Raw genomic sequence first — 25834 nt, 5'->3', positions numbered from 1 at the left:
AAGTTACATTAATGGATAGAAGAGGGAGACCGATTTCAGTCTAATAAGCAAAAACCTCTTAATATAACCTGAAAATTTCAGAAGTTGCAAAAGGCTTCTTGGAAGGGCAATGAATTCCCATTTGGTCACAACACATGTTCAGGAAGACCGGTTATTTGTTTACGGCCTGGGGGATGGGGAAGGTTAGAGAGCAATTTTATGTTTGGAAAAAAATGAGACGATTTCTAAGGTTCATTCAATGTGAGCTTATACAAGCCACGTAGAAAATTGCTTTCTTTAAATAGCGAGTTAAAATCTTAGTGCAGCAAGTGATTATTGAAATGTTATCAAATAAAACTGGGTTCAATGCGTCTGATTCTCAGTCACTCCAGAGCCCAGATAGCTATAAGCTTCCTTCCGGTGTGGGAGCCACAGGCAAGGCCACCTCAGCGTCTGCACACTAGTCCCTCTCTACTAGAGAGGCTGCCGGTGGGTACAACCTGTACCCCATTCATTCTCTGAGCACAGCAGGATGTCAACAGAGGTTAAAGGTAATCAACATGAAATAAGCAATGATTCCTATAACAATGAGTGGTTTTGGTATTGTTTTATTTTTTTCCCAGCACATCTTAAAAATCACACATGGGTAGTTACTTATAGAACAGTACAGTCTAGGAAAAGCAATTAAAGGAGAATCCAAACATACACTGAAAGCACAATATAGAGACTATGTGTTGAGCCCTTGTGGAAAACAGTATGGCTCAGTCTGAATTGACAAAGCTATGCTGGAATCTCGCAGGAATTTTCCTTCCCACTACATACCCACTTTTTAGACTATGAGTGTAAAGAGAATTGTTTGTATGCGTTAGTTACAGCAGAATAATGGCTTACATACAAGTGCTTACCCACATGTAGTTCCCAAAAGATTACTACAGTACTGACAGGAATATGTACTGCCTTGGAGGAAGACTCAGGATAAGATATTATTCAAGTCAAGTTGTATCAGAGCCAAAGAATTTCACAGGCTTAGCAAAAAAGGACAAAAATTAAGGAATATAACCTACACATACTTCTCATAAGATTTATCATTGTCCAGGAACAGAAATATTCATTATTCTGAAGGCACCATCACACAAAAAAGGACTAACATACAACATAAGGAATAGAAACCCCTCACAAGCTCTGTTCCTCGGAGAGCTGTGTGAGCAAACATCCGAAAGCATGTGGTACGTATCTCAGGGGCTGAATATGCCACATCCACCAAGCCGCACCTCAGGCTAAGTTGGGACAGAAGGAACGAAAATGTAAGAATGAAAGTACACATAAAGCCCATTGGCTGAATAGATGTATGCGGGGTACAGGTTAAATACGCTAGAATAGGTGATCCAAACCAACACTGCGGAAAAGGATTTTCAGTGTTTCTACATACAACTACTTAATTCCTGATATGTTCTTGAGGAGGAATAGTCTTGAACTGCTGAATAATCCGTCTGCAAAGACTTATCCTCTCCCACTCACTTTAAATAATGGCTATTTCATGAAAAAAAAAAGAAAAATTCCAACAAGGCACTGTGATCTTTTGGGGATATTCTTTAAGTAGCTAAAAAGATAATTATTTATAGAAACTGTATACCAGTACAAGCATTTCATGTCATTTTGGACATGTGAACAAGATTACTTTAAGGGTTAGAGAACATTTTCATAGGACGCTCATGTTGTTCATGAAAAACACTGTCAACAATAAGATGCCTTAAAAACATGTATACGAGTATATGCTGCTTAGAAATTCACACTAAAACCTTTTTTTCCTTCTCTCTCTCTTAGATTTGGAAGTTCAGAGTCTCTAAAAAATGTTCTTAATGATACTTAATGTATTATTTTTCTTCCTTGTGGAAAAAAATATAATAATAATCTCCTTTGAGAACCAAAAAAGAAACCTTTCCACAGTCACAGAACTAAAGGTACTTAATTCTGTGATGGTTCTTTGGCATGACTGTTCTATATATCAGTGGTCCTTACTCACGTTTGTTAAGGAATTGTGGTTAGCAGAGCACAAGAGTGCTCACTCTTTGAGGATCTTCCAAGGTTCAAATGGGAATGCTTCAGGTTTACAGGAGACTAAACACCTCCTAGGAACATAACATTGATTTAAATAATCAGTGATAAAACCTAGTTAATATACTCAGCTATAAATCCAAAGGGATTTAGTTATATTTAGGTTGAAGTTCAATATGCTTCATTAATAAAATTATAAAAGTTAATTTTGTTTTCAAAACAGTGAAAATATGATGAAAAACTAAAATTGAAAAACCCACATGCAAAGAAGAAGAACCAACAGCTCCATACTCCCTTTGAAGGAAAAAAACCCTCTTAGACCCAGGTCCATTTTATTAACAAGTTTCTATAATCTGTTGATATTACAAGTAGTTTTTACAGTTAAATTTTACACTAAAGACAAACACTGTTTGGCTTAAAGGAGCAGAAATCTGAGTAATTTACATCCTTCATAGTAGACGAACTACATTTCAGTAGTTTTAAAAAAAGAACTTTTATACTTTATAGATTTTAGCATCAAAATGTATGTTGTTTCTCTTTTAGGAAACTGAAATATTAATAAGAATTAAATGAATATATTGACATGTGGCTCATTTAGGAACAGGAAACCTTGAGCAAAGCCAAGCTTCCATAACATAAAGCCAAAGGCAATTCTGGATTTTCAATCCTGCAATGGCACTTGTTATCTTCGGCTTTTCTCCCACCATAGGCTAAGCCCTAACTAAAATCAAAGTTGCTAATAAGTGGTAAACAAAAAGTTATTAAAGCTGTCCTTAACTCCTGTCCTGGTGTTTTTTAAAATGTAGATATGCTTTCCACAGCATTTCACTTTGGCTGCCTCAAGCACCGGCATATGCAGTTTGTGAATCAATCCAAATTATTATAAATAACCGTTTGTGTTCTACATTATGTAGAATAGATGTTCAACAAACCTAGCCCCATTTGAACAGCGGAGGTTACACGCTTTAATTTGGGACTACAGGGCTCCTCTGATCAGCTAAGGTTAAGCAGCTGTAGTTATAAAAGACTATAACAAAGAAAAATCTCTGGAGCCAACATGCAGAAAGACATGTTTAGAAATGCAGCTAGAATTTAGCAGTTATTAAGAGAATATTCTGAAAAACAGGTTTCCTTGCAACCATCTGTATCTGGTATAGTACTACACACTGATGGAAGCTCATCCTTTACTGCACTTTTGTCACACCAGGAGGCTTCCAGCTTCACGAATAATGTTTAAGTAACAGTACTATAACATGTAAGCATTTAGGAAGAGAACTCTCATCTCCTCAGAAGAGGAAAAAATTTTATCCTCTTTCTTTGAGGTAAAATGCTGGGCACAATAAACATGTGGCTTTTACAATTCTTACTAACCTAAAAAAGCTCAAGTTACTCAGCATAAGACAAAATTCACTTATGTACTGTAAATTGCACCAAACATTAAGGCAACAGTTACTCTAAGGGTCCATAAAGCCTGTTCATATTGAGTTTTTAATATTCAATGCCATTTCTCATAGCATCAACTTCCCATTCCCACTAAAACCACAACCCAAATGTGATGTCATCAAATATTAGAAATATGACTAATTTAAGAAAGATAAGTCAGTGTTAATGCAGAAAACCAAACAGGCTACAATCTTTTGAAATGTTAAATAAATGATTCAAAATGAGTTAAGAAGCCTCACATAAACAGTGTTCTCCAGGCTTTAACTTTATGAGGCCATTTTCAGATATTTTAGAAATATGAAGCAAGTCTTGAGTACTTCTGTGCATATTCAAGAACTCAGCTCTCCACAGACACCAAGAATATGCTGAGGTACCTCTCAGAAGCAGGCGTGTGACAGCAGGGGAAAGGCTTTCTGATTTACTAAATCAGACTGAAATAGCACTGATGAGTGTTCATGGGTTTCAAAGAATCCCTGTAGAAATGATTCCAACTACGAAATGTAGTCATTACTATAAAATCAAGGTTGAGGAGTCCCAAATACATGAGAGAAGAAAAACAAAGACATAAATCACTAATGTCCACAAGGTTCATGTAGAATAGTGAACACAACAATTTTCAGGTGTTACATTTACAGTTTCCTAATATCAAATACAGATTTCTGAGGTTGAAATCTGAACTCCCTGGGAAAGACTGTTATAACAATCACATGCAAAGGAATGGAATGGATCTGCTTATGAATCTTTAAGTTTTATTTAAAAAAAATTACCCCGAAACATGTATACACTCCAGTGAGATATTAGTACCATGTTAAATGTTACATTTTGATCACCAATTAGAGAAATTACCTTCATGAAGAGATGCATTTTATAAAGCTGAGATTTTTATAATTCTAGAGGCAAGGGTAATTTTCTCATCAAGATCCAACTATTTCAAATACCAAGGGATGTAAGCAAAGATCTGCTGAAAATTTTATAATTAAAAATAAATCACCAATGAAGAGGCAGCTTCTAATAAATCAATATTTAGTTTTATTGTTAAATCAATATTTAATTTTGATTTACCTATAGATTTAAATGTATTAGTTTGAGGCCAATTTTATTTATTAGAAATTATTTATCATTTTGAAGTCTTAAAAATAGCATTTCGTCAATTTTAAATTTTCACTTTTTTGGTTAAGGCTACTTCAGATATAAAACATATCAAACTGCCCCCAAAATACTTTGGAGCTGTTGCTACATAGACAGACAGTGTATCCTTTTACAGGATCATCTGCATTTTGACTTACATTATCTGATCAAATATTAATTTTAAAAAATTATCAAAAGTTAGGTATTGCATTAAGAAAAGAATCCATCTCAAAATGTGAATCATGAACCTTGACAGACAGTGATTCAAAGTAATCATTTCACTTATTTTAATATCTAGGTTTAAATGTAAAAATGTTTGCTAAATGTGATTAATGCTCTCCCTATTAAGAAATATGACATTTCTAACTTGAGTAATGCTGTGTGCAGTAAAACATCAGTTTTTTAAAAAAATTTAGGTTAAACCAGTAATTCAAAGAAAGGCATTAAACCATTGTTAAAAACTAATTGAAACTTTCATATGAAAATTTATATTGTTTGGGTTAATTTTTAAAAAAGATTTTTTATTATTGAGGCTTTCAAATTCAATAGCTGAATGATAACTGTGTTACTTTAGCCAAACGATTCTTTAAACTGAAGATATTATTAAGTGTAAGGAGTCTTCCTTCTTCTCTCCTGTTGCAGCTTCTTCATCTCAGCAACAAGAATGTGAAATCAGAAACATTAAGATTCTATGCTTGAATAAAGGCTTTCATTTCATGGTAAACCTGTTCTTCATGTATAATGAGTGATAAGTCAGCTTTTCTTATAAAACATATTATGAATGAAATACAATATAACAATAGGTTATCTCAGTGATACAAATACAACTCATACTTCAGTAGAAACAGAAACATGGAGAACAAAAACATGTCTCCTAACAGAATAATTTGTATATTGATGATTTAAGGTTTTATAACTGTATACTAATGTTAAAAGAAAAAGTAGGCCAACTACATTACAGAACTGAAAGCATCCTAAATAACAGGTTGCCTCCATTGTTTCATGAGTACCCTCCCTCAATGCCTATTCACACAACAATACGCTCTTAAAAAGCCACGCAGGTGTATCACTCCCCAGTGGAATCCTTCCCTAGATAACTGCTTCCCAGAAACGTTCTTTAAAAAAGAGACTACATAAGCAATAGATGACACCCAAATCTGCCTTTGTTCCCAAGAGGAAGCATCAATACAAAACAGCTGGCAGCATCCTCCTCTGAAACAACTGGCAGCCTGCGCTGCCTGACTAAAATTTGAAATGACAACCAGTTGGCTGTAAAGTGATGCACCTACAATGAGAGAGATTTAGGAATACCATCTGTCAATCGGTAAATGTAGTAACAAAAAAAACTGTAGAATGAAACAAACAATAAAGCCAAAATACAGTCCATGATATATGTGATTACTGGTATAACCATAGCTGAAGACTTAAAAAAAAGTAACATTTTTCGTAACAATAGTAATGTATTTATAAAAGGTTTCTGTTTCCAAAGATGTTATTGGGGTCCACATATTCCTTGACAGACTTCAGCATCCCGAAGCCGACATCAGAGATACTTTCCTTTAGCCATTGCTTCCGTAACTTGCCCACTGGAAAAACAAAATCAAAAATGCTTCAATATACACTCTGATGCTGGGAACCAATCAATCTTGTGACCACGAATGAACAAACACTGTGTGATAAATGCTTTTATTCAAAAATGAGAAATGTTTTGCTTTATTTGATTTATTGAGCCCACCAGACTATCAAGCTCATTAAGCCCAATGTATTCCCACGGGAAGCCTGTGCTCCACAGCGTCTCCTTTTTCTATAAACTATGAAATGGAGATGAAGAAAGCTTGGACTGAGATGATGGCCCATTTTACAAATAACAAAATGAGAAAAACATGCATTTCAAAAGAACCCACCTCCTGTCTCAACTACCGAAACAGCCCAAGTTTCAGAGAAAATAAAGTTAACTCAAGAAAAACATCATATCTAGGTGAATTTGTTGGGTATACTATAACAAAAGTGGGATACATATCCATAAAAAAATTTTAAGGAGAGCAAAAGCTTAAAAAATTTTAAGAAAATCTGAACTTTGGGTTTAGGAAAAAATTCTGGTTATGAAGCTTTACATTTGCATTTTCTTTTTGTATTAATTTTAAGTAAATTTGCATGTTTTCAAATAATGGTTACTTTCTTCCTACTGTTTTCCCAGAATTAGAGATTCTTTTAGGCACTAAATAAATCAAACACCTAATCCATCTTAAAACTTAACCTTCTGCTTTTATACACTGTATAATGTTCTCCTCCTTTGTTCTAGGTGTTGCTAATTTTTTCTGAGAATAACGAAGTAATGTAATGGCTAACAGCATAAATTATATTTTAAAAGGCACTTAATGAAAAACATAACCTTTTCTAAGTAGAACTTTTATAAGAAAGGATATGTAGTTAATCTGTAAAAGAATTTTAAAATGTCAACTTGCTTTGGCATTACAAAGCAAAGCAATATGCTGACTTATCTGTGGTGAAATGGATAAATCTTTTAATTTATGAACAGGATTATTTGTGGTTAGTATTTTTCAAATGTATTATTGTAATAATTGAACTCAAATGGTCATTTTCCACAAATGTTCATTAATGATCCAAAGTCATCAACAGTGATTTAATTGGCCAACTGAAATGGGAAACCTTCTTTCATGAAAGTATTCAGCCTGTCATTCTAAAACGCACTCCCATTTATCAGGCTGCAGTGATACACCATAGCATCTGCCTTTTGGAAACCTTAAATACCATTTCAAGCTCAACTCAACATCTTTTGTGTCCAGTTCTCCAGGAAACCATCAAATTGTCATTAAAATAATAAATAGTGTGTTATCCTGAGAAAGCAAAATCTTTCTGTTTAGCTTCTAGAAATAAAAAAAGAAAGCACTGTTGGTCTTAAGATGAGGAAAAATGAGGTACAGCAGGAGAAAAAAATCTTAAATTCAAAAAAGAAAACTTCTGTTTAAAAGAGCTTTAAAACTAGAAGCCAAACAGTGCAAATTCCTAGTCATGAAATCTCTACCACCTAAAAGATGTTCCACCAGGTTCTCCTACCTACCTAAGGGACAACTCACCACAATGCTTCAGCCTCAGTTTTCTCATCTGCATAGGGATTAACATCTATAAACTCTTTTCACCTCAAATAGCCTATGATTTTAAGAACTTTAAAAAAGTTACAAATCACTTATTTCTAGATTAGCTTCAAGGGATTAAAAAAAGAAAAAAGGAACTACTCTGTGAGTGGTAGAAGTAGCATTATTATAAGCTACCCACACTGAGGCAGCTCAAGACAGGGGTGGAAAGCAGTCAACTCCACTGTTATCTGTAATATAGTTTCACTGAATGTGTCCTGTGGTTATGGATCTAATTGTCCTGAAAAGACTGCAAACAACTGCTCCAACAAGATGGAGCACATTAGAACCTCAGCAGGATGCCCAACAGCTAGCTTGTCTGCCTGGTTTTACACCTCTAGTAATAATGCAATTCCACAAGGAACTGAACCATCATTTGAGAAGCCACCCAACAGCCATTGCATATTTAATGAAGTCGCTCACCAAGCGCTGGAAAACAGAAGGTGCTTGGAGTGCATCATTAGTTCTGTCAGAAGGATAATTTACACATCTATCTTGTCAAATTTTCTATGGTTTATACTTTTACAATAATCAATCTAACATACATTTGATTAGTGAACTAGAAAGTTAAAAAAAAAGGCAGTACAGGCAGCATAGCTGTGGCCCCTTATAAACATATTTAATGAAAGAATTTAACCCCTTCATGGCAGAGGTCTGTGAGCTCCTGTCAGTCATAACGGAATGTGAACTGAGGTCAGAAATCATGGTTTATGTGATTAAAGGGACTAGGATTCTTTTTGGTTTTGCTTAACAATTTAAGTCAACTATATTGTAGGATGAGTGTACAAACAAATAACACACTTTAAGTAAAAAGGTTCAATGAGTTGTTGTAATAAGAAAGCTATTGGAAATAATCTTCATAAAATTCTAGAGAACCTTCTCTGGCTGTTTCAGATGAATCAATAAATTTAAAACAGAACAAAAAAAAAACAGAGGCTCTAATCCCAAAGAGGGATCACACTTCAAAGTAGAAGATTTTTATTCCAGAGCTAATGACCAACAACAGCAATAACAATGATATCATTTGTACAATCTTTATTTGCACTGCTAGGCATTTAGAAAGGAGCTGACTATACTGATCTGGAGACACGTAACACACGAGTGCACAACTATATGGTAGCTGCTTAAACATTTGCAGAGTTCATTTTCAGAAATGCAAACAATACTCTGCCCTGCATGTTCCATGCATATTGGAGGAGGGAACAATGGATGAATAAAAACAGCAAAAATAGGTGGCCTAAGACTATTTCAACATTACCCATGAAAAGGCACGTGTACATTCGTACCACATGAAGCTTGAATGCTCTGTCTAGACCTGGATTATCTGATGTGGGATATTCATGACTACTGACTCAACTATATTCCTTTAACTCCTGATTCTGTAGAAGTATAAACCTAGCCTGACAATCAACACTGGAGCTACAAAAAGCCAATTCTACCACCTCTGAAAACAAGATACGGACCCTGTGCTCCACAATTCAGAATTATTCTAAATACACAACGCCCAAAGTACTAATGCCAGGTATTTAAGAGTCTAAGAAGTATTTTTAAGGGTGAAAACAACAACAACAACAAAAAACATAGACCAGCCAAACATTAAACATAGAAAACAAATGAGGGGAAATTCTTTATATGCTTAAAGTTGAGTTCACTTTTTTACAATTTAATTTCTAATAATGTATATATAGACTGGATAAAACAAATATTTTGTGTTCTTCCACAACATCCAGTACATTTTTAAAAACTTACTTTTGGAACAGAGAAATGAAGCTTTCAGGGATACTCTTTAAATCATAGGCTCAATAACCCCCTTTGGATGCTAACATCTCCAAGAAAGAATGCATTTTGTGGTATGAGCAACGGTATAAAAGAATGAACAGACACATATGCAAAGGCAGGTAGTAAGTGCTGTGAGTGGAAAATGTGGTCATGAGGGTCAGGCTCACCACCAAAACTTATCTGGAACAACTCTTTGTGGTCTAAGCGACTCAAGACAGCAGAAACTACCCAACAGCACACTACCTTAAAAGTGATAAATCTAGGGTATGCTGACCAGACTTTTTGCTAAGTTGAAAACTTTCTGAATTATGAATTTGATTATAAAGTTGAAAAGATTTATTATATACTTACTTAAAAAACAAATTATGAACTCGACTGTACATTGAGAAGATTACTAAAGCTCAGAAGTAGAATTAAGCCAACGGTAAAAGCACCTAACCATTATTATAACTGTATTTTGGAAATTCTCATTTGAGCATACTGGATACCGTTAGCACTAGGTCAGGTTTAAAAAGAAAATCTTAGACTTAGCTGCTATGAGTCATCTGAGCATTGACTTTGTATTTCAAGACTTAATTAATCCAACTAAACTACTGGTGGATTATGTAAGAAACTAGAGCTTGGAGGGACACCCAATCTTGCCAGATGAGGTTCTGGCTCCAAGAAACTTGTTAGGTGCTAACGAAAGCAGAGAAGGACAACGGATGATTTCCACTCTTTGAGGTACCTGGTGATCTGACTATGATGATATTTCTTCAGAGAGGGTGAGGGGGTCTCAACCTGAAAAGAGGATTCAGTTGTCCATTTGTGTGTGTTTGATAATGGTGGAGGTACATGCTAAATGTTAGCCAACAGATCTCCAACTGAGGGATGCTAATATCCAGCCTTTAAGAGTATGAAATGGAATTATGACTATTCAAGAGTCTAATTTAATGCTTAGTGGATAAAGTCAAATTTGATTTATTTAAGTGATCTGACTTATTTTCTACTAATGAAACTTATGATATTAAGATGGCAAATTCATGGATACCCCGGACTTTAACAAAGCAATTAAAATCTGATTTTATGAGATTTTTCTCTGATTAAATATTTAAAAAATCTGTTTTCTTTATGCTAACGTTTCATCTGTACAGTTTATATAACAGTTCTAAGATCTTATAGATCCTGAAATAGGTCCTTAGAGATTATAAAACAGAAAAAGTTTAATTACTAGGGTAATAGATTGCAAGAGTTGGATTTTATCTGTCTTTAGAACACAGTCATGTGTTAATTCTGCCATAAGTGCCCAAAAGATGACTCGACATACTTGAAATTTAAGCTCAGTGGCAATTAATGTCTATATAACAGAGTCAAAAGCAATTGAACAAGTCAAACAACATAAGGTAAACAAGGGCAGAAAAGGATAGAAAACATCATATGCTCCTGGAAGACTAGGGCCATGTTTTATTCATTTTTGTAGCCCTGTTGCATAAAATAGTGTATGCTACACAGTAAGAATTCAATAAATGTTAGTTGAAATAAAAAATAAATACTGAACCATAGTTATCTATAAACCATTTTAGATAAGGGTTAAGGATTCAAATATTTAGGAAAAGCAACCTGGGTTTCCTTAATGTACTTTGGTTGTATCTGCCTTGCATTCCCATCATTCTGACATTATTTCTTGGATATACTCAGAGCTACTCTATAGTAGCTAAGACAAGAGAAGATATGCCATGGAACCTAAACTCTCATTTCCTTCAAATCTTTAGGACTCTCTGGGCTATATCAGTGGTTCCCAATGGAGGTAATTTTGCCCCCCAGGGGACAATTAGCCAATGTCTGGAGACATTTTTGGTTATCACAACTGGGGCGATATTACCAGGGGTAGTGAGTAGAGGCCAGGGATGCTGCGAAACATCCCACAACACACAGGATAGCTCTCACAGCAAAGGATGATCTGGCCCAAAATGTCAACAGTGCCAAGACCAAGAAATCCTGGGTTATATGCTTCCAAGTGTCCATCTCCTAGGAGCCCAAACAATTTCCATAAAGGCAACATACTTTCCGTGCTACAACCAACTGGATTAGCAGCAAGTGGCTTATTGCCATTGCAAGGTGACCTTGCTCTACATTTGAGGCTATTGACCAAATTAAGTTTTGGAAAAAGTGGTAGAGTGGATAGAAGTTACACTGAGAAAAAGCAACCATTAATGACAAACACTATTTTAAACGTTAACTCTCAAAGACTTGAATCTAATGCCCACTGAAAAAAACTTTTAAGTCATATTTTTTGGCCATCTTTCCAGGCATGTGTGGAAATCTGTAAGAAATAAAGCTTCACAGCTCTGTCCAACGGAACTTTCTGTGATGACAGAAATATTCTGTATCTACACTGTTTATTTAACATAGCACCCTAACCATATGTGGATATTAAGTACTTGAGAGGTGGCTACTGTAAATGAGGAAATGGATTTTAATTTTAATTAATTTTAATTTAAATAGTCACATGTAGCCTCATGGCTTGTGGTTGACAACACAGAACATTAAAAATAAATTTTACTTAAAGTCACTTTAAACAGATGTTACACTTGGAAGTATCTATTAGGATTAACTGCTAATCACATGAAGCTAACTATAAAAAGTTAATTATTGTGTGACAATTTTAATAATGTAGTACAGGCATTCTCCGACTAAGAAACATTTAGTACTTAGAAGAGTCTTAGACATAAAATTGCTGGGAATAAAAAGTTCTCTTTCGAGACCCAGAGGGAAGAAGTATTACCCAACCCAGCTCTTCTCCCCCAGTGATGCACCTGAGGCAGGAGGCCACGACTGTGTACAGCAGAGGGAAGTATGGATGTACCATTGGTTAGCCATTTACAGTAGTCCCCCCTTATTTGCAGGGGATACAAACAAGATCCCCAGTGGAAGCCTGAAGCCACACATAATACCAAACCCTTTATATACTACGTTTTTTCCTATACATACACACTTTTTCACTTAAAGGAAGCACTTCACGGCTTTCCTTGGCATATCTGGATTGCCAGCATCACCTACTCTTGTGCTTTCAGGCCACTGTAAGTCAAATAAGGGTGACTTGAACACAAGCACTACAAAACCAATATCACAACAGTCTTTCTAATAACTGAGATGGCTACTGAGTGATTAACAGGAGGGGGTAGCGCATACAGTGTGGATAAGCTGGCCTACAGAATAACTCACGTCCTGGGCAGGATGGAGCAGAATGGCACCAGATTTCATCACACTACTCACAACAGCATGCAGTATAAAACTTATACATTGTTTATTTTCTATTTTTTTCCCTAAAAGTTTTATTATTCCATATTTTACATGTAAGTCCATTATCTATTTTGAGCTAATTTTTGTATAAGGTTTGGGACAAGGTTTGTTTTTTTGTTTTTTGTGGGGTTTTTTTGCTTACAGATGTCCAGCACCATTTGTTGAACAATCTACATACTTCCTCCATTTTGCTTTTATACCTTATAGCTTTGTCAAAATCAGTTGGACATAGTTGTGGGGATCTATTTCTGGCCTCTCTATTCTGTTTCACTGATCAATGTATCTCTCTTCCAATACCATAGTCTTGAAATCAGGTAGATTGATTCCCATGACTTGATTCTTTTTTCAAAATTGTTTTAGCGGTCTAGTTCCTTTGCCTTACCATGTAAATTTTAGAATAATCCTCTGTATCTATTTAAAATCTTGCTAAAATTTTTATAGGAATTGCATTAAACAGACAGATCAACCCAGGGAGAACTGACATCTTTATGATGTCCAGTTTTCTACTAATCTGTGGACACGGTCTTACCATTTATTTAAGTCTTCCTTGATTATTTTTATCAGCATTCTGTAATTTTCAAAATATAGACCCAATATATATTTTGGTTTTATGCCTAACTATGTGCTTATTTTATTAGATCTGTGCTTATTTCATTTTCTTTGGAGATATTGTAATTGGTATTTTAAATTGCAGTTTCTGTGTTTGTTGTTAATATATAGAAATGTAATTGATTTCTGTGTGTGCTCTTGTATTCTGCAATCTTGCTGATCTTGTTTTTGTAGATTCTTTGGGATTATCTACGAAGACAATCATATCATCCATAAATAGTGACAGCTTTATTTCTTCCTTTCCAATCTGTATGTCGTTTATTTCAGGTTTTATAAAATACAGGTTTTTAAGAAATGGCCTCAAAGTTGATCTTTTGCTTATTCATTTGAGTAGTCTCTTTTTACGTTTAAAGTTTCTGATAATATTACATTGTTAAGACCACAAAAAAAGCTAAGAGCAGCTGCCCCATAATTATTCTCTAAACAATAGGAAATAATTTTGGTTAGGTAAAGACACCAATATTTAAACTAAGACTGGCTATATTTAATCAACGCTTTTTACTTCCTGACAAGGACTTAGGTATAATTTTAGCAAATGAACAACTTAAAAACTTAAGTCATAAACTGAAATTAAATCCATGGCTGACATAAACTCTGCTGTTTAAACTGACCAGCTCGTCAGTTACAAAAACAAGCACTATGAAGATTAAGTTAAGCAGGCTTTATATTTCCTATAGCCTCCAGTCCCAGACTACATCTGTTTTCTTTGATACACAAAACCAGAGTTAAAATAGCTCCATTTATCACAGCATGATTGTAGGCAGACAAACCAGCCTGTCTGTTTCCAGATAGTGAAAGCAACTGTTATTAATCACAATTACAGGCCAAACCCTCTAAGAGAAATTGCATCAATATTCTCCCAACCCCCAGCCCTTTTACTCTTGAACTCAAAAATGGGACTGAGGGTGTCATGACACTGCCTGAAGGTCAGTAAATAAAGATGCTACTATGAGGTCAGTTTGAGTTTTAAGTTCAGGATGCAAATTAAGGAAAATCTTTTTTATACATAAAAAGTGGTCTCTCAAAAGCTCTATTATTGATTAAGTTTAGTAGGACAATTAAACCCACTCTATTTAAAATTTATATGGAAAGGTTTCTGTTTTATGAACCTATACTGAATAGCACAGGATATTTGAAATCTACAAATTAGATGATTAACTTTAAGCAGAAAAGCACTTACGAAAATAGGCATTTTTCTATACCAAATTATATAGCCAATAGTGTTAAAGAAATTTCTTTCATACAGATTGTAACAACTTCCTACACATTGAGACCAACTAAAGGTCACTGATGAAACTATGTTAAGACAATTGTTGAATCATATCCTTTGAATACTCATATTTTTTTTTTTTTCAAACAAACTGTAACCCTTTCTTCAATGGTTAGGTCAAGGGTTTAAGAATACAAACCATATACTAGACTTATCAAGGTGATCACATTGTAAATAATGTAAATATCTCATCAGTATACCTGAAACTAATATAATATTGCATGTCAACTGTAATTCAAAAATTTTTTAAATTAAAAAAAAGCATACAAACCAGTTTCACTTGATACTGTCTACTGCTTTTATATTTTAAAGCTACTGTTTTTTAAGCACCTAAAACTAGCAGCCACCTCTAAGATGGTGACATTTTTATCACAGATCTAAATGAAGGAGAAAGAGCCATACAAATATGGGGGGTAGGGTGGGAGTAGGGGGGAGAGGAACCAAGAAAAGGAACATCAGGAAAAGAGGGAAGAAATAGCAAAGGCCTAGAAGGGGATAGGGCGTTGATATGTCTGAGGAAGAGCAAGAAAGCCAATCCTGAGAGAGGTAAGTAGTAAGAGATGAGGACAAAGAGACAAACACACCATGTATATCCTTGAAGGTTCAGACAGGGACTTTGCACTTTATTCTGAATGCAAGGAAAAAACACTGAGTTTTTAAAAAATTGCCCTGGAAGCAAGAGAAATAACAGTAGGGAAGCTGGCGTGGAAGCGGACAGACCAGTTAGGGGGAGGCTGTTGCAGAAGTCCCAGGGGTCGGTGGTGGTGCAGTCTGCTATTTGGGAGTCATCAGCTTGTAGACGGTATTTTAAGTCCTGGGACTGAGGAAGTGACTGAGGAGGGACTGAGTGAACACCCAGGGACAAACAGGCTCCGGCTGAGCCCCGGAGCACTCCCACGTTTACCAGCAGCTTAGAGGCAGAGAAGCTAGCAGACGGAAAGCATCTTCAATTTCCCAGCACATATGAAATATATTTTGTGTTCAGGCTTTTTCTAAGCAACAGAGGTAACCAGGTAGCTTAGCTTGTTTCCATGCAGTCATATTTTTGATCACACAGAAAATAAAAATGAGAAATATGATAGAAATAAAAGACTTCTATTTAAATGAGGAAGAACCTCTCAAATATGCAATCAAACCTTGCTACATTCAAGTTAAACCTAGTAATTTCTAAAAGTAAATTATGTCATCAAACCTGAGAATCTTCAGCAAATAAAAGGCCTATAAGCCTAGAACCTGAAAATGCACATAAATTATATAAGTTTTCCTGTAACATGATCTGACTTGCATTTGTTTTATTACCTGATACTGCCTATATGTTACAAACCTACAATTAGGAAGTATGAAAACAAACAGAAAGTCAAACTGACTGTGTAAGAATTGAGAAAACAATGAAATACCTATGATGAGGAAATTGAAATGCTGATGCATTGTTTTAACATCTAAAGCAGGGCAAGTAATTAATGTAGTGTCAAAATTAAACAAATAGAGGTTTTATATTTTAAAAGAAAAAGTATATGTTTAGTATTTCTTTTCATATACTTTAAAAAACCAGGCTACCTGGTTACCTCTGTTGTCTCTTTTCAAATGCTGCCAATTTCAATCTTTTTAGCTTTTTGCCTGTTTTCTCTGTTTTAGGCTCTCAAAGCCAGAGGACAGGGACACTGAAGCAGGAGGACCTGAGTTGAAATTCACATTCTGGCACTCTAATTACTGCTCGCACATTTGGGCAACTTACTTACACTCAGAGCCTTCAGATATCTTTTTGAAAGACAGAAATAATATCTACTCCACAGCATTTGGAGCAGGATTAAAGGAGATTAAGTTATACAGAACACCTGGCACATATTTACAGCTTTTAAATTAATTTTTCCCCTATTCTATGTCGCTTCTCTTCACTGTTTGAACATCTATGGCATTTACGTGTTTATTAAAGTTACCTTTTGGGTGCTTTTCAAAGCAAATGGCAGACTTTTACTTGGTTAAAGTGGTAATGATACCATAACCCTACCAGTTTTGATCATGGCCTTTTGAAATACTATAATATTTTATTTTACTGGACTGTAAGGTTCTCCTGGAAAAGAATTACAATTCTTTGAAACCCTACTACCTAGCAGACCAATAATATTTAAAATATGGAAAACAAATTATACAACAATATTAAAAAGTACTAAGAATACCTTGTCTAAAAAATATCACAGGGAGCTATTTACATTGTTTGCTTTGGGATCAACAATTGCATCATAATTTTATAGGTTAATTAAGGCTTATATCTTTCTATTATTTTTTATTAACTTCTATTTGTGTGTGTTGATTAATACAAGGGACTATCACCATAGCTTTCACAAGTAACAAAATTCAAGTTTCAAATAAATTTGTACTAGAGTGACTCTATTATTTCAAGTTTGTATTCTCTTTTTTCTGTAATGGGAGCTTTACAGATACATCAATGGTCATGTAGGTTCTGTTAGAGCCCACTGAGCTCTCAGCATCTGTGGCGTATCTGAATAAATAAGACCAGCAGTTCTGCCATATTAGACTCTAGCATCTCACATGTAGACTCTACTGGAAGGACTTGAATAGCCTCATAGATCCTAAAGGCGTAAAGTGCCTTGGCAAGAAAAAACTTGACTGGGCTTTCCTCTGCAATGTTGCAGGTCACTTGGTCATTTGCAACTTCTACAGAATTTCTGACACTGTAAAGCCTGAGTAAACTGAGAAAAGCCTCTCACAATTAACGAAATAGCTTATGTAAAACCCAATTACCTAAATGACAATTAAGCCACTAACTCCTATATACAAGATTCAGCTATTCTCACCCTCTCGCAGAGTCACACCTCTCTCATATTTACCATCATGAACGTGGAACCTACAGCTCCCGATCTTAAAGGAAAAAGTGCACTGCTGGCTGCTGATATGTATGAAAAGGCAAAATTGTTGACTATAGAATGGAACTTTTTTTCTTCAAACAAGTAATTATAGCTCAATTATTTTGCCTCCTCCTTCCATGTAATCAATTTAGAATAAAGAACATATTATTACTTCGTGATATTATATACTTTTACAAGTTCCTTACATATTAATATAGTGCATCCTGAAATAGAATATATACAAATGATTATACATAATGTACATGGCTTTCTGAATATTTTAGAAGAAGGTGCTAAAAATCTAAATATTTTTATGAAATATCTCCTGTTTAAATTTCCAAAATTAGGTGCAGACTTTCAGATTAATCAAAAGCTTTTAGTTGTACTTGAGAGCTTTCTAATATCTATTTTGCTCCCTTCATTTTTGTCATTCTAACATTTATTACAATCTCAATCAAAAGATAATAAAAGATGAGGAAAAAAATAAATTTGTTCACTTTAATGCTTATCAATCAGCTAAGTTAGAAATTTATTTGTGGGGCTTAAGAAAAAAAGTAAGGTGATAGCAAAAGATTGTAATGATACAAGGATGCTGGGAACTCTCTCTTTTTACTTCCTTCATCAACATTATCAGTCTTCTCCAGGCCTGGATGCAATACTGTTATATGGACATAGATCCTCTATAGCGCACCCTTCCTTCTACCAAAATTCTTTCCTTCATCCTACACGTGTGCATGGAGGGCTGATTGGGGGTGGGGGGAGCACTGTTCCAGATGCTGGTACATAGCAACAAACAAAACAGGTCTCTGCCCTGTGCATCCTCACTTTCCAGGAGGAGCTAATTTTAAGAAGTACAAATATATAGGATATTAGATAATGCTAAATGCTATGATGAAAAATCGAACAGGGAAAGAGGGATATGGAGAATGCAGGAGTACGAACTGAATTTTTTAAATTCAGTGGTCATTTATCCTTATGCTCCTTCCTAGAAAATATTTCTTTTAATTCAAAAATGTACACATAGCTATTTTTCTAAGTACCAAATTATATTGTGGGATATGTACAGAACATATTTCTATTAAGGGGAACAGGTGGATAACCTGAAAAATTACAAGTTTAATGACAGAACAGCCACTGTTTCACTTTTAAAAACTGCCTTTCATAAGACTGTTAATAACATAGATAGGTCTTAATTCTTATTGGTGATGGGATCAATGCTCTGATAAAACTTAGTACTTACTACAATGATCACAAAGTAATAACAAAACGGCATTAAAATCTTGAAAAAAGATTATTTTCATATAGTGTCTTGATTCATTTGCTAAATTTTGGGTGGGCAAAACTAACAGCTCTTCAGTATATGGTACAACTGATATCCAGCTGCATTCCAATAGTGGCTGAGAAACATTTATGTTGTTTTGCTTTTTTCCCTTTAAAAACTTTTGCGGTGATGGTAAAATAGTTCCCAGGCAAGCTGGGCTCTTCCTGGGTAACAGGCAGCTACCTGCGCACTCAGAAGGTTGTCCAGCTTGGCACCCAGGCAGGCTTGTCAAGTCCACTGTCTGTTGGTCACTACCACAGCCTCACCTCCCTCAGGACCGACATAAAAACTTCCAAGAAATCGCACGTGCTTTCGTATTATTCATATTATGACTCTCCCCAGCATTCTACCAAACCAAATATTTTTTACATTAGGAATACTATAAATTCTACCCCCAAACAACAATACCTCCATGGTGATGTGACAGACTCCCTCCATTAGCCAGGATTTCTTCTCTAGCAGATGCCTGTATTTGGAAACAAAACAACAAATAGTTGCTACTCAGATTCCACTTTGAACTAAGAGTGAGACCCAATTCCCAAGGAGGCACAGACCGTGTTTCCCCAAAAATAAGATCTAACCGGAAGATAAGCCCTAGCATGATTTTTCAGGAGGACATCCCCTGAACACAAGCCCTAACGGGTTTTTTGGAGCAAACCTTAATATAAGACCCAGTCTTATTTTCAGGGAAACACAGTACTTCCTGTATTAAATAATAAACCAGAAGCCTAATTTTCCTTTCTTGTAGGTTTACGGCATTTAAAACATACAGTCTAGCTCTACAGTTCTTTCCAGTAAATAGTCACAATATCTACAATAGTCACATCAAGATTCTAGAAAAGAAAAAGAAGGTAAAATAATCAATTCAGCAGCACTAAATAGTTAACAATTCTCCTTTGTAAAGACAGAACCAGGTCCTACTCAGAAGTAAACATCTCACTATAACAAAAAACATTAGTAACTAACATTTATTGACTGCTTATTATATCCAGAAAAGCACTAAGCAATTTACCTGCAGTAACGCATTTGTTTTTACTATGTAGCATTATGGAATAATTACAATGACTCCTATTTCACAGATAAACAAAATTAGGCTTAGATGGTTAAATTACCCACCTAACATACAGTGGGCATCAGACTCAAGTTGACTTACAAAGCTATCAGGGATCGATCATAAAAGCCCTTATGGAGAACATTTCTTAGGTCATTATCATGGGACACATTACCTGTCAGGCCTACGGATATCTAAGTTTGAAAAAAACAAAAAACAACTCTTGTTTTATCCTAACATGCTCAGCACTGACTATACTCCTTATAAAACACTAAGGTTAGAAAGATTGAACACGTACACCAAAATAAAGAATCAATGGGGTGCAAGGTGAAAAAGGGTAACAGAAACTGCAATTACACTTAATTTCTGAGTGCCATAAGGTAAAATATCTCGAATGTCTGAACCTCTGGGAATTACACAGGTGTGTACAAACCATGGGGAGTGAGGCCAGGGTAGAAAAGGGTCCAGCTGGGATGGATGGACCACATCTCACAATAAAGTAATTTATTAGAACCCTCATCACTTAGGATTTAGGATTTTTGAAACGAGTCATAAATATGCTAGCCCTGCTGTAAGAGAGGATATCTTCTAACAAATTATTTCAAATAAAGCAATAACTACTTGAAATCAGGAGCGCTTAGAGAATGGCAGTTTGAAGTGGGAAAGAAGGCATATTTCTATTCTTGTAGCACAGGGAAGGGGCAGTAGGTAGCCACACGGCAATACAAAAACACTAAAAGGCTATGGTGATGGGAAAGTACTCGAACTTTTGAGGAGGTTGGGTAAGTTCATTATTCTGATTGGGGTGATGATTTCACTGGTGTGTATTTACTTCAAATTCATCAAACTGTACATTTAAAATATGTGCACTTCACTGTATTTCAATTTTACTTCCAAAAAGCTATTAAGGGGGGTGTACCACTGAAAATCATCTTGTAGCACTATCTTTGGCAGGCGTGCAATAGAGTGAAAACACCAGGACACCTGAGGTTTTTAACACACCTCAGTCTCTCCCTGATTCCTCCTCAGTCTAGTCTGTTTCTTCAACTCTAGGCATAAGAAATACTGACCTTCAAACAGAAGGCCTTATAAAAACTAGAAGCAACTACTAGCAAATGAGCCCCAATGGCCTACATACAGCCTTAGCAAACAAAAAAATTATAAACCTAGAATAAGAGTGCTACAGCCACACGAAGCCAGAGCATCAGGGCTGCTGACCTCAGCGGCAGCCACCCTTTGGAGATGAGTGGGCTGCCAGAGTGACCTCAAGGACTCCTACAGCCCTTTGCTATTTCATTTCATCAGGTATTATGGACTACAAGTAACAACCAAGAAAACCACACGCTTAAATCAGAAGATGAATTCTAACATACATAGAGAATATTAATTCTACACTCACAATTCAGTACACAGCCCAGTGCAACAAATACGCTTCTCATTTCTATGGGGTATCACCCAGGTAGGCCACAAGTGATGAAAGAGAGTTAAACTAAAATCATCAATTGATGGTGAAGTTTACTTAAATTAATAAAAGAATATAATAGCTATAGTCATGTACGCAAAATTACCTCGGTTTGTTCAAACACAGTCAGTGGGTCACTTATTCCCCTGTAGTTAAAGGCAAAGTAGAAATAGATACATGCACCTGCATCATACGTCTGCGTCACCCTAAAAAGAAACAGACAAAATCCCCACAAGGCTTTAAGTTAAGTGAAATCAGATTTAACATCTAGAAACTTAAAGGCAAGATCATCTGAACAATTTGCTTGGGCCATAATCTCATTCTCTACCCAGCCTCCCACTTCATGGAAGGAACAGAGATGGGTGTATAGGGAGGGAGGGGTGTGTGTGTGTGTGTGTGTGTGTGTGTGTGTACGTACGTATGTACGTACATACATACACACAGAGAGGGACTATCTGTACTATTTTTTTACAATTTTGGAGGGTAAGTCTGAATTATTACCCACCCCCCACCCCCAAAATTAAAAAAATTTAAAAACAATGTGTTTCTCCAACTGGCCTGAAACAAACAAAAACCTCACCTCCTCAGAAGGGATGTATTTATTTACTTATTTTTTTATTTTTTTTACTAAGCATATTGTAGTTAAAGACAGCCCCAAACAGACTAGAAGGAACTTGGAGATCCACTCTAAGTCTTCGGAACTTCCTCAAAGTTTTAACAGGACTAAGTATGAGAACTTAAAACTAGGAAACAAGAGAGGTGGTCAAATACCAAAAATGATCAGAATAGGTATAAAACAGCATCTTCACTAAGTTCACATTAATAATTAGCAAGGACTTTGAAAACAAACTGAATGATCATTATCAAATACACTGACATGACCTTAAAATAGGGTCTCTGAAGGTTACACTCTAGGCCCCATACATGTACATGTTGTGTGTTTACAAAAAAGACCAAGAACATTAGATAATCAAATCATATACACAGAGGATGCCAAAAAATGTATACACATTTTAAGAAAGGAAAAAACTATTAAAATTGTAATACTCAATATATACTGATAACAAAAGATGAATACAGGTCATGTGTATACATTTTTTGGTACCTTCGGGGTGTGTGTGTGTGTGTGTGTGTGTGTGTGTGTGTATATCTGGGCTTTCAAAATGCAATTAGGTGAAGCATTTAAAGGGGGGAACTAAGGTAATCACAGTCAAATCTCTGATTGCAATTTACGGAGGTTCCCACAAAGAATTTAATTTAACAGAAGGAGCAAATACAGAGAAAACACTCTTTTTACTACACAGTACAAATAGAATCTAATCTAAAATTTTAATGGCCTTTTAGGCCAAATGTTAGGTGCCTCAGAACAGGAGAAATGAACTGTTTAACAATGCTACTGTCAATTTGCCAGCTGTGTTTTTCTTCTAGTGTTAATTCACACTCATAAAAAAGATCCCTTGAATGTTTACATTTGAAGTACCAGATTTACAAAGTTTAAGAAAACCTGGAGAACCATTTTAACTATCATTAGGAACAATCAAATTTAAATAAACTTTAAAAATACAGGAATGAAATGAGTTTACAGCAATTAGTAAAATATTACACGTGCATCACTCATATAAGAACTATTACTCTCAATAAATAGAAAATATAAATAAATACTAATAGAGCATTGCCACCTTCCAACAAGCCAGCATCAATATTACACAGTTTAATTTTGGGTAGATAAGTAGGCTTCTAAAGTCACAAGGCTTGACTAATCAGTATCTCAAAGAAAAACAAGGTAGAAATAATAAAAATATCTTTTGGAAAAACCTCAATTTGGGTCCATTTCAGAAAGTGACTCAAATCTAACACCATAATACGCGAAGATCAATGCTACCATTTAAGACAGTTAAACACGAACCTCTCCCAAAATCATCTTGACAGTGATAGTGTGGCTGCCAAAGTCATTCTACTATTATTCTTTAATTTCTGAAAAGTGTTTGTGCTTTATGCTTTTTGGAGTATTTTAGGTGTGTCAGACTCTGGCTAGGAGTTCCTTCCCATAAAACTTCTTGAGAAAATTTAGGGTTGGAATCTCTATTCCAACATACAAAGTACTTTTTAATGGACAGAGATGAAATAAACTCAATAAATGTACCCTACAGCTAAATTATTTTCTTTGGTATCTCTGATGTCAATGAGATGTGTAACTATTTTAAATTAATTTTGAAATAACTTTTTAAAAAACTAGTTTAAAAAATACATCTCATACATTCAACATTTGCATTCTACAGAGAATAATCTCCTTAGCCACTATTAAGCAGCTCATATCAAACTAAACTAAAATCAAACTCCAGTTAAATGTTAGTTTAATCAAGTATGAGCTATAAGAACTATATTTAAAACTCCTATTTATAAAAATAATTAAAATAGCTAGACTCTGTCCATTTTAAACTTTGGTTTTGTAAGATCATCATAGAAGTTGAGCATTTCAACTTTTATCAGAAAATCATTCCTTAAAAAATAGCTACTTAATTAATGACATGTGGCCAATTCAGTCTTAAGCACACCAATTTTATGTAACTATAATACACGATGATGGTCCACAGCACCTTCTGAAGAACCAAGACTTAAGTGTCATTACAGAAGGTGGCCAAGGGCAGAACATTTTACTTCCCAATCACTTTCAATAAGCAGTGGTTTATCACAATGATATTTTCATAATGGAAGGGGAGAAGTCTCCAGAGACATTAAAGAGTGAGGTGAGACAGGAGGAGGAAGGGGGGATACATTTTGTTAGGTTGCTACTTGACAAAACAAAAGAATAAGAACTTCTCAACTACCCAAGAATAGATTCTATTATTTACAATGTTTCATATTTCACTGGTAACAAATGACTTCTGGATCATTAGGCCTGATTTGTTTTCAGTATTATAATAAGAGGCTTGACAGACTAGACTGTCAAAAGAAGTTAAGTATACCAGGTCCTTGGATAACATTGTTTCATGCAACGTTGTTTCATTTTAACATTGATGAGATGCCCTAGGAACCTAACTCTTGTTTATATCAATTAGCCTATGGTAAAACTGGTTTCATCAAACCTCATTTCACTTAAGGTAACAGAACCTATGGATGATGTTAAGTGAGGACTTACCGTATCAATTTGGGTTGATAATGACAAAAGTTTCATTTTTAAAGATGGCTCCAAGTTAAAAAAAAAAAAAAAAAAAGTACCTTCTTACATCTTCATTTGGAAAGATTCTCTCCATGATCAGTCACTAAGCCACCAGTAGCTTTACCAAATTATAGCTTTTTATTGTATATAACAAGGCCCCTATTTCCCCTTCTTTCAGATATACCAAATGCCCAGCCAATAATCTCTAAATCCGCATTTTCAGTTTTTATATTTTTTGATTCTACTCCAAATACACTTGTTCTGAAACATGTTAATACACAGACTTGACTTGGTACTTCCTGAAATGCTCTTCAAACCCTCTCTCTCCCATATACAGAAAGACTATTTCAAGGAGATCCCAATGGACATGAACAGTTAACGTGAAAAAGATGCTTTTCTCACATCTCACATTAGAATTTTACTTTCTTACTCAACAGAAGCACAATTCATCAAATTCTAAAAGATATCTGTTTCAATAGGAGCAATAAGTAGAACTAAGAAACACAACGTAGTAGTAGGGAAATATAAGAGGATGCAAAAGAGAAAAAAAATCACAGAAGAGATGGCAATTTAAAGAGTACAGAAGTATTTCTAGTCTTGCAAAGCAAATATATGCAAATTACCATGCTATGTCAAAATATCAAGAGGGTTTAACAACTGGATGCCTTCATGAGGATCTGTCTTTGGGAAGGAAAACAAATATCCAAATTCTTACTAACGCTGGTATGAACTCTCTCTCTCTCAACCTTAATGTAATTACATCATGATAATACAACAGCATTTATACAGCTCTTCATATGCTTTCTCATTTCATTCTTACAATAGTCCCATCAAGTAGATGGTCTTACCACTACTTTGCTAATGATAAACTTAGAGCTCAAAGATATTAAATTACTAATAGCAGAAAAATGCCTTCATTTTTCAGACACACACAGTGTCACAAAACACAGAAATTAAAAACTAAGCAGGAAATTGCCGTGGTGATACAGTTCGGTAGGACCTAGTTCTTAGGCTTGTGATGCAGTTGGTAGGTAGGGCCTAGTTCTTGAGCTCTAGGCTTAGGTCTGCCTTCCCAGTTTGAGATTAAGTGATTCCACGCAAATCATAAGAACAAGCATCATGAACAGAAATACATAGAAATGCTGTTTTGCTGAAGCGGAACTGTTGTTTCAGAACCCTGCATCTGGTGCACTGAACAAACAAAGCTATTATATTACTTCCAAAATTACTTCACTTATATCCATGCTTATATTGTTTGTTTTTGTTTCTATAA

At 35.2% G+C, this 25834-nt stretch overlaps 1 protein-coding gene across 1 annotated transcript in view; it reads right to left on the bottom strand.

Annotated features, from left to right (window-relative positions):
• Positions 1-571: 571 nt before the first annotated feature.
• The window catches only part of AGPS (alkylglycerone phosphate synthase), a 122801-nt gene continuing 97538 nt past the window's right edge, over positions 572-25834 (bottom strand). Inside the window, exons 18-20 of the mRNA XM_019739330.2 lie at positions 21508-21607; positions 19297-19354; positions 572-6191 (exon numbers count right to left, since the gene is read on the bottom strand). Of these exons, the coding sequence (XP_019594889.2) occupies positions 6070-6191; positions 19297-19354; positions 21508-21607 (280 nt within the window). The 3' untranslated portion in view covers positions 572-6069. The remainder of the gene's footprint in view (positions 6192-19296; positions 19355-21507; positions 21608-25834) is intronic.

This window comes from Rhinolophus sinicus, linkage group LG01 (genome assembly GCF_036562045.2).
Source record: "Rhinolophus sinicus isolate RSC01 linkage group LG01, ASM3656204v1, whole genome shotgun sequence".
Classification (NCBI taxonomy): Eukaryota; Metazoa; Chordata; class Mammalia; order Chiroptera; family Rhinolophidae; genus Rhinolophus; species Rhinolophus sinicus.
This window is presented reverse-complemented; position numbering and strand designations above follow the sequence as displayed.